The 10,438-nt window shown below is 41.6% G+C and overlaps 1 protein-coding gene across 1 annotated transcript; it reads left to right on the forward strand.

The window, feature by feature from the left end:
• The first annotated feature begins 2,690 nt into the window (after positions 1 to 2,690).
• LOC118431614 (polycystin-2-like) lies at positions 2,691 to 4,792 on the forward strand. The gene is made up of 3 exons (XM_035842855.1): positions 2,691 to 2,708; positions 2,787 to 3,048; positions 3,185 to 4,792. Exons 1-3 carry the CDS (start codon positions 2,691 to 2,693, stop codon positions 4,009 to 4,011), a joined length of 1,107 nt encoding a protein of 368 aa, XP_035698748.1. The 3' UTR covers positions 4,012 to 4,792.
• The last annotated feature ends 5,646 nt before the right edge of the window (positions 4,793 to 10,438 follow it).

The following is a 10,438-nucleotide window of genomic DNA, read 5'->3' on the forward strand; positions in this document are numbered from 1 at the left end:
TACAGGTTCGGCAAAATGCTGCACAACAACAGACCAGGCCGAATAACGCTAGTGAACTGACTTCCCCAGGACAGATCAAGTCGCAAGGTGAGGTCTTAAGGGCTAGAAATCAGCCCTTTAATGTGGCTTTATAGAATATCTTGACATGTTAAGTCATGAGTGCTCTTATTTTTGCATGAAATAATCACATTGGCTAATTAATACTACTTCTCGTCACAAGGTGGACGATTACCAATTAATTTACGTCTAACATATGACATCGTTTTCAACATTTATATTTCGGTATATCCAATAATGTAACTTTAGTTTTCATGTTAACAACATTACAGAGGTAAATGAGAAGTACGCTGTACTGGATGATCCCGAGAACGCCACACCCGGGCTGCTGCCGTGGTGGTTTGCTTATATTGGTAGATAATATATATCTGTTTACATTTTAACATGTTCCATACTATAACGTTACACCATAGCAGTGTCAATTACTTACACTATTTGTAAAATACGAAATATTTGGAATAATACGTTATTTATAGCAATGTAGCGAACTATTTGTAACCAGTTCTATTTTTCGGCTAATATAAGATTGATTGATTTTGTCTGGCCCTTTCCCCTTCCCCAGGCTTCATCCTGGTGTTCGTCACCACCAACGCCGCCGCGTTCTTCGTCATGCTGTACACGTTTGAGTTCGGGCGGGAGAAGACAGAAGCCTGGCTGCTCATCTTCCTGACGTCATTCCTCTCCGACCTCATCCTCCTCCAGCCAGTCAAGATCCTCGCCATGGCGGCGCTGTTCACCGTGTTTTTCAAGGTGTTTTCATATTACTCGTGTTTTTAATGCCTTTCATACCAACCGAAAATCAACAAAGGCAAGCGAAATTAAAGACTAAAGGAACTTGTCTCACACTGAAACAATGCGTCGTTTATTCTTTAAATTGTTTGTATTGTTATGTTTCAGAGAGCTAAGAAAGAAGACGAAGTGAAGAGGTCTGACGTGAAGAAATATGAGGAGATGGTTGCAAGCCAAAAGCAGGTAATGTGAGCATGAGTTGTTTATAACTAAACATCAATTATTCATTTTCAATAACCAAAGCCTCTTATTTATTCGACATTGAAAATGCTGTCCAAGTCTACGTCCAAGTATAATCGCTAATTCAGGCATTTTTAGGGACAGCCATGCCCGTGTTTTGAAACGTTTAGCAGTCTTGCTACTCAAACTGCTGCCTGTCCTATAAGGACCTGTCCCGGTTGTTGCAATGAATCTATGTTCCATTTCAGAGCCCACCTGTCCCGGCACCACACGACTCCCCGGACCTAGCTGAGGCCCGCAGGATTGCCGTCCGGCGGAGGAAGCTGAGGAACATTCTGAAGGAAGTGGCTGTTTACGCCCTTTTCCTGGCCGTGGTCATGCTGGCTGCGTACGGACAGAAGAATCACCTGGCCTTTCATATGTCCAACGAGGTTCAGCGACTCGTCGTACACAACGAGAAAATGTCTTTCGAGGAAGTAAGTACTAATACATTTTATCTTAAAAATGTTATTATAGCTGTAAGTAGATATATAACGACAATACTAATCTACATCTTATCAAGTTTCTGGGAAAAGACGTTTGCTATAATGTTTGAACCGAAGCTGACTTACTTACTTACTTACTGACTGACTTACTTACTTGGATCAAATCTATGACCATTATACAGATGATGTCGATACTGATTGACCAGAATTCTGTTCCACCCTTCTCCCTGTAATTATTTATCTAATGCTTATTGTGTATTGTTGTTTTATCATCATTAAACCGATGATGATGTCGATATCGATTGGCCAGAATGTGTCTCTGTTGTAGACTTCGTTAAAATGGCCCTCCCCATCACTATGTTAGGTGGTTGATGCCGATTCCTACTGGACCTGGTTGGAAGATGCAGCCGTCCCAGTTCTTTACCCAGACGCCGCTTCAGCCGTCCCGGACCTGCCTGTCTATCGTGTAGGACCGATCCGGCTCCGCCAGGCTAGAGTCAAGCTGGGTAGGTCACTATATATATAATTACAACCAATTCACAGTAGATACTATATCTTAAGATATACTGAAACGAGTTTATCAAATCCCTCCCCAGATCCTGCCTGCCTGACGACAGTGTCACCAGGAAACCAGACATCCGGGTGCGACAGACGTTATGACTACCTCAGTCAGGACAAAGGGCAGTACGGAGAAGGCTGGTTGCCGCTGCCCACAGTCAACATCACCGCTTTCAACGGGACCAACGGCACCGCAGAGACAGCAGAGCAGAACGGCACAAGTCCGTGGAGGCACCGGTCTTCTGGTGATCTACAGGGTATTCGTCCAACTAGACTCGCTGTATTTTTTCTACTTCCTAATCAACAATGCTGCATAAGATTTAGTAATGCACTGACATTTGCCAATAGATAAATATGCCATTGGCGTAAAGCATTGTGTTTTTCATTTGCCCTCAGCTTTATGATTAGAAAAAAGTACCAACGTAGACCTGTGGCTTTGTGGGGACTTGCACAAATTCTTAATTTTGCCAGCTAGTCACTGAAATGCAACAACTGAGTTTTCTTCCAATGTTTACACAACAGAACTGCCCTATGCGGGGGACCACGGCGTGTATTACGGAGGAGGCTACGTAGCCGACACGTCCAACAACGCGTCACAGACAATCGAGGCTTTGAAGAACCATGGCTGGATTGACAGAGGTATACTATTATCATCTATTAAGAAATTTGTTAACTTCTCAACGCCATTTAATGTAAGAAACCAACTTATACCGTAAGGCTGTCATCTCTGATTGCCACGTTTTCTTTCGCTCAGCAACCCGAGCTGTCTTCACCGACGTGACCCTGTACTCGCCCGACTCCAACCTGTTCTCCATCGTGACCCTGCTGGTGGAGTTCACGGCTATCGGGGCCGGCTTCCCCCGCTGGGAGGTCCACACGGTCCGCCTCTACCGCTTCCACGGCGGCTGGGAGGTCTGGATGGCGCTCCTCTACATTTCTGCGCTCGCCGTGTTCACCTTGGTCTTTGCAATCAAAGAAGGTTGGTATTTCTTCAGCAATGCTTTTTAAAGATAACCTAGAATCGTAAATGAGAGTTTCTTTCTGTTCTGGTGTCGACCTGGGTCGATAACTATGGAATGACGATTTCTTGTTTCTGTTGTGTTTACTTTTTGCAGGACGGAAGGCCTACAACAGCGGAGCCCTGTACATCATGGACTTCTGGAACTGGGTGGAACTGATCATCATCCTGCAGGCCCTGGCGGGAGTCGCCACCTTCTTCTACTCTGAGGCCGGTCTGGAAGACGTAGCCAGTAAAATGGAAAATAACACAGCGGCAAGCTTTGGTGAGAACTCTGGTCTCTCGGGACGGTTCGTGAACTACAGACGCGCGGCCGTCTGGGACCAGGTCTACACTTACGTCATCGCCACCCTGCTGTGCAGCGTCACTCTCAAGATGACGCACCTGCTGCGCTTCAACCATCGCGCGTCTCTCCTCATCCACACCCTCAAGCGCAGCGTCGGGCCGCTCTCAGGCTTTTCCGCCATGTTCTTCCTCTACTTCTTCGCCTTCGCCATTCTGCTCCATCTGACGTTTGGTCTGCGCATGCTCTCCTACAGTTCCTTTGCTCGGACATTCGAGGCGATGGTGACCATCATAGCTGGTGACATCAACTATGACGAAATCTCTTCTACTACTGGCAATCTGGGAACTTTCATTCTGTTTCTGTTTGTTTTCGTCTTTAACATCTGTCTGATTGGTTTCTTTGTGGCCATCATTGACGAGTCTTATCATAGCGCAAAGGACGATGAACAGTTAGAGAAAACTGACTACGACCTGAAAGGGTTTTTCAAATATCAACTGCAAAAACTGAAGCCAAAGAAGAAGGCAAGGAAGGATGATTCTGAGAACATGTCGTCCATATCCGGACCCGGTTATGATGAGTTTAAGGTTAACGTGATGAGGAGGTTAAGTACAGTTTTTGATGACTTAGATGAAAGATAAAATGAATAAGAGATGATGCAATACACCTTAGTCAGCTTACAGATGTACAGAGACTAAAAAAGACTGTCATTCTCGTATATGATGCTACGCCATAGCTAAAAACTGCAGGGCTGACACGAATAAGTATTTTACCATGGTTAATATTGACTGTATAGATGAAAGATAAAATGTCAATTTTGATCCGAAGTAAAAATTCAAAAACATCCTGATCATAATTTTCTCTGTATCAGTAACCTAGTCTTTTGATCATACTATGAATTGGCCAGCAACAATATTACCATTATGATGTTGATTTTCAAATGTATCTCTAGATCATCATACCAAATGTTTGAAAATGAGAACTAAAGATGAAAAAAAATGAAGTCCTTGCTGTCGAGAAGTTACGAGCATAATATGAAAAAACAAGAGATCTAATTGTATTGTTTGAAAAGAAAGGGAGACGAAAGACGTCTATGGTAGAGCACAGCACTTCGTCCTTTCGCCTTGTCCAGTATCCCACTAGAACATTTAACAGCAGTATGAAAATAATATCAGCATAACGACTAGCGTTCGAAGCAGAACTGTAGAATTATCTAAATAACCTTTTTTTAGATCTTATTAGCTTATGTTATGGTTAAGATGCATGATGTGTGACAATAATTATGTATAATTACAGTTACAGGATATCATTGTAAGAATATGTTATTGGTAAGTTAAGGTAGTCTCACATATTTTATTGTACTGTAAGGACTTCATTTCAGTATGGTATGGCAAAGAATGACAGCTTTGATTTAGAGATTGCAGAATTAGAATTGTAGTTAACCACTTTTGTTTGTATTTTATATGATATTATAGAATATCGTATTGCATTGTGTATATTGATAATGATGTATAATTATAAGATATCTTTGAAATCATGAAATGTAAGCATATCTTGGTATTTCGGTTCAAGTAAGGGTTGAGGAATCTTATTGTATTGTATCATTGTTGTGAGGACTTATGAAATGCAGTCATATAGATGTTCATTGACGAAGAATCTAAATAATGATAATAATTATGATGATATTAAATAAAACAAAGCTTAAAAATTACCAGGACTGGTCCATTGGTAAAAATGTTGACAAGTAAAATACAAACAGAGAAATCCACATGTATGTTAACCGGTGCAAAATCAGGGGAAACCAGACTGATACGCATGGCAGAAGACAAGCGGATCCTGCAAAAAGAACTCTGCTGACCTGAGTCCGCCTAGAGATGCGCCCTATGTGGCAGAGACTGTCATTCTCGTTTAGCCATAGCCGACGCTGTAGGGCTTATAGAATTTTACAATGGTTAATATTGACCGAAGGAGACTATATACATACAGAATCAAGGTGCATTGGTTGAATTCGATAAGCCATTTTTATATGCCCACACACGCACACATACACGCACACGCATAATAATGCACACACACACACACGCACTACAGATGCACACACACACACACACACACGCACTACAGATGCACACACACACGAACACACACACAACTGTCAAGGATGCAAGCCTGGCCCAGCTGCAATGAGCAAAAAATAGAATAGACCACACCTAGTTATACCGCCACGTGGCTCTTTTTCACGTGTCGCTACACGTGATTGGACACACAAAGGACCTGATGACAAGACGCTTACGTGACGACACAACAATATCAGACCTGCGTAAACTATACACTTCCAACACAAGCCTCTACCAGGCTCCACAGATCGATGGAAAACACACCAGAGGAGTTGACCGGCCGAGGAGTACAGTTTGGTGTGTTTTCTGTCTATTTGGCCAATTTCTACTATTTTCCAGCCTGGTGAAGGCTATTCCAATATACTTTTGGGAACACGATCGTCAGCCAACAGACGCAAAGGAACTAGTCCATCTGTTAGAAAATTACAAAGACGAATACGCCCAAAGGCTTGTGGAAGATAGTCAGACCCTTTCCAAACCCGTATCCAGTTGCTCGAGTAACAGCTTTTTGGCGCATCTTATTATCTGGATGTCTAACCTTCACCTTTCAATAGTGACATCTTGCCTCCTATGTTTCATTAATAATAAATGAGCTCACGCAAACAGAAGAAAAACATGTCTACTAAAACCCATTGTTTTTATGATATGTCTCGTAGTCCTATGACGTGAAACTCTATGGCAGCTCACACAACAGGCGATTGATAAGACAAGTAATATTGTCCAATTTTTTTGTGTTTTCTTGTCGTTTTGACCATTGCCGTGAGACAGCGGCACAGATCAGGTGAATATGAAAGCGTGTGGAATGCTAGTCATAAATTTACCCTGCGGTGGCGATAATCTTCGTTAGGCATTTAAAGGAAAAACAACTGATAGATTCTTTACTACTGCACTTGACAACATTGGTCGGGACAATAAATTCTTTAGTGTTATACCCAATTTCCACTAGGACGGCGCTCTCGCCGCGCTCTCTCTGCGACATAAAATTTGACACATGGCTCAGAGAATTGTATAGAAAAGAAACTAATACTTTTACACTTTTTGTGTTTTGTTGCCTTCTCAAACCCACTTTTACGTTTTGTGTGATATACCCAGTGTGAAAGTAAAGGTTACATATATCCTATTTGGGTCGCAGTGAGAGCGCAGCCCGATCCCCGTCTAGTAGAAAGGGGACCTGACACAAACGTCTGGCATGTCTGTCCCAATAAATATACTATTGGATCAACTTTTGTTTAACAGGAGTGAAATCGCTCGGATGATATGTGTCATGGTGTAATGACGTTGAACACCATGGAAACTCAACAGACGATCGAGCACGTAGCACACGCCCCAAATTATATTACATTATGTTTCATTTGCGGGAGAACATTTCAGCAGGGAAGGAGCGCCATGGCAGGTTCCTTGCAAGGATTGGTGGTTCTTCTGGCAGCCTGTTCCATGTACATGGATCAGAGTCAATCAGTCAACCTTGGTAAGGTAACTGCATGCTTGCATGGTGGATTTTGTATCATAATTGATATGTAACTTCTAACACAAATGGGCCTAGTCACATTTTCGACTGTCTAACTTCACCCTTTGTCAAGGAATGCGCAATCTACTGCTCTGTCAGGTCACGTTTGGCAGATAGAACACATACCTAGGAGAGCAGTGGGACATAAAAAAGTCTATGATGACCCCCGTCTTTCCATCTTTATCATGGTTGTCCTAAGCGGGTGACAGAACTAGTAACAGAAGGCGGTAACGTAGGTCACTACGTTATGTCTGGCCATGTTTACCATATAGGAGATCATACAAAGACTACATCAATCATTTTGCAGTTCATTAAGCTTTGCCTTCAAAGACGAAGTCAAGTCCAACAATAGAAAACATGCTTCTGTACTGTTGATTACAAACTTCACAAACTAGTGTACTGCACTTAGTGGACTCTCACTGCAATTGGGGCACCGGTGCGGGGCTCGTTCACTGTTTTGTTATTTTCGCGATTTATTTTCGCGAATTTAGATATGGCGTAATACGTAACGGTATGACTTATAAGACAAAATACACAAAACGGAAGAAATTCGTTCTTAATCTCTGAAATTCGTTTAGTCATCTACGAACCCCGCAGTGCCACAACGGTGCCCCGAGCGCAGTGAGAGTCCACCTTTACTCTTACTTTGTAACTGTACTTGCAAGTAGCCTTCGGGCATGATTTGCCAGAACAACATATTGTTTCAGTAGAGCTCAGCATCTGTGAGCGCAAGGCACAAGTGGGGAGTAAAATCTACGTCATAGTGGAGGAGACCGAGGTGACATACAGCCAGGCTACATCAACCTGTGCCGGCCTGGGGGGTCGGCTGGCGTCTTCGCGGTACCTGAGCTACCAACGAGCCTACTATGGAATAATGTCATATGTAATAAACTATTTCATTGCCTCATATATACATGCAGCTATCTAGTAGTATGTATATTCCTTGCAATTTTTCGGTCTCAATCGTGTAGCTTTTATGTATACATTTTTACACAGAGACGAAACAAAAGGACTTTATAGAAAACAATATATACAAGTGTTTTATTCTACAATTAGGGTGGCATGCGTTTTCAAAATCAACCATATCAATAGGAAATGCCTGTTCTTGGGTTTCAGAGCAAGTGTGGACGTCCTAACAGATTTCTTCGTCCATTTTGGGTGGACGTCCTCCCAGACGGACCCGCGACATGGAGACATGGTGTCGATGGAACGGATGTTGCCGTCACTTATTCAGCGTAAGCAACTGTTCTGTAACACATCTATGTCTCAGAAATAATTTTCAACGAGATAAAATTCAGAAGAAAGCAAAATTGTACAATACTCCAATTCATTGGTCATCGTATCGTAGACTTAGAAACAAACTTGCGATAGAAACTCCCTGTGACAAATCAGGATCAAGATATTGCAAGTTGTTGCAATAAAAAGGATTTTCTCACAATAAATACTTATTTCCGTCTTTCTATGCATATTTTTTTGTATTTTGAGTTGTATGGAAATATTGTAATCAAAACTCCTTTCATTATCATTTTAAGGTCGTGGTATATTACTGAAGACCACAGAAATGAACCAATTAATGATCTTTGTAAGATGAAGAATAATGACATTGTATTCTTATTTCAATCAAATATGCGTCTGGATGGGTTTCTATGATTGTTTATTGCTGTAACAATACCTTCCTTATCATTGCTAAAGGTGGGGCGCCCACAGACCGGCAGATGATCCCGCTAGGAGATGCGTACGCAACAGAGCTACTTCTAATTCTTGGGAAGTCATCTCGTGTGAGGAACCGGCCCATTTTGCCTGTGAGTTTGACATGGGTGAGTCTCAAGCTTTAAGATCTGTCAGGTTTCAACAGAACGTATTTCTACACACATACTTATTGTAAAGTCAAGTCACAGTCAAGTATTTTGCTATTCTGTTGGGGAGGGTCTGTTATAACAGACATAGGCTTTTGTATATTCTCTGATTGGCTGATCACAGGTCACGCCGAAAAATTCAAAACTGGAACCTCTGAGCAGTCTGCTCGAGGCATACGCGGCGAGGATTTGTTGCAAATTGTAGTAAAACTTATGGCGAGACTTATCTATAATGTGTGTCATTGAACAACACGACATAGAGCAAGGGATACCCAATAGCCAGAGGATAACGGACTATCCCGGGAGTTACACAGTACACAATACAATGGAAAATATAAGAGTACAATAAAAGATACATGGATGTATTTTACGTACTGTGCTATAAAGGATAATGCAAAGCATGGAAGTATTCATTCCATATACCTAAGAAATGTTACCAAATGAGACTAAAGAAAGGAAACTTTTTAGTTTACTAAAATAATTAGATTATATAAACCTACTCGTCGTTTCCAACAGAACCTGAGGACGGTCCGGATTCTCCATGTTTCCCCACGGTTGTTCTGGACACCGGAAGTCGGATTTACGAAAAGCCGTTTCAGTTGTTGCTAGCTGGAGATTTCTCTGCGTTTGGAAGGTACGGAAGACTCTTACAGTTGACAGAAATATCATTTAATCCTCACAATGCAGTTCAGAACAAAAGCCACTCGAGCCCAAACTTACTCCCAGTCCCAAGAGCTTTCCACTGCAACCGTTTCATGAACCTGGCACTTGCAGTTAAAAGCAAAATTCTGACCTCAGAATTAGAATACATTGCACCCGCACATACATAACAACTTGTCGAGATAATTATTAATTTAACCCCTTCACACCTGGAAGAGGAACTCCTTCCTTGTCTCATTCTACTACAGTCTTTCAATGGTTATGTTGCTTGTTAATAGATATGTGTCTTCAAAAATTGTATTTGTCTTTTGCTTTATATTTCCAGGATCGTTGACCTGGACTGTCATGGAGACTACAACATCACCTACAAATGGAGGCTTCGCGAGGCCGTATCTAATGACCCTGTAGTCCTTATGGACGTCAGTTATGAATATTTAGTACAGAAGTACGATCATTTTTACTATTTTCACCCCATATGTTAAAGCGTATTTAGGGCTGCCATTAAAGCATAGCGTGAAACTGATAGTTGGGGATTGCAGTAGTAGCCAAATAACAATAACTTTGGCTTTTTTCTGTTCAAATGCATTTTCAAACATTCTCTCTCTGTATATAGTGTTGTTATGTACGGTTTTGCATGTTGATGTAACACAGGAAGAATATCTGAAATGTACCTACACACCATAATGAAATTGTTTGAAAGCGATTATTAGTACATTTTTTTGTTCGGAGTTTCTCCTTTACTCTTGTGTTCTTTTACCTGATTCTTCTACAGCCATGATAAATTTTGGCGCGTTATTTTGTTATCCTTTTACATTGCATTTTGATAATAATTTAACAATTTTCCATCTGGTTATTCAGTGATGCCATTATGGACGACATTTCTATCACCATCCCTCGTAACAAGCTCTTTCCAACAAAGTACCTGTTG

This window comes from Branchiostoma floridae, chromosome 15 (genome assembly GCF_000003815.2).
Source record: "Branchiostoma floridae strain S238N-H82 chromosome 15, Bfl_VNyyK, whole genome shotgun sequence".
Classification (NCBI taxonomy): Eukaryota; Metazoa; Chordata; class Leptocardii; order Amphioxiformes; family Branchiostomatidae; genus Branchiostoma; species Branchiostoma floridae.

Bases quoted from the DNA above. Each gene is read 5' to 3' on its own strand.
- LOC118431614 (XM_035842855.1), top strand. The intron at 3,049-3,184 runs GTTGGTATTTCT...TACTTTTTGCAG, and splicing joins GGTCTTTGCAATCAAAGAAG to GACGGAAGGCCTACAACAGC.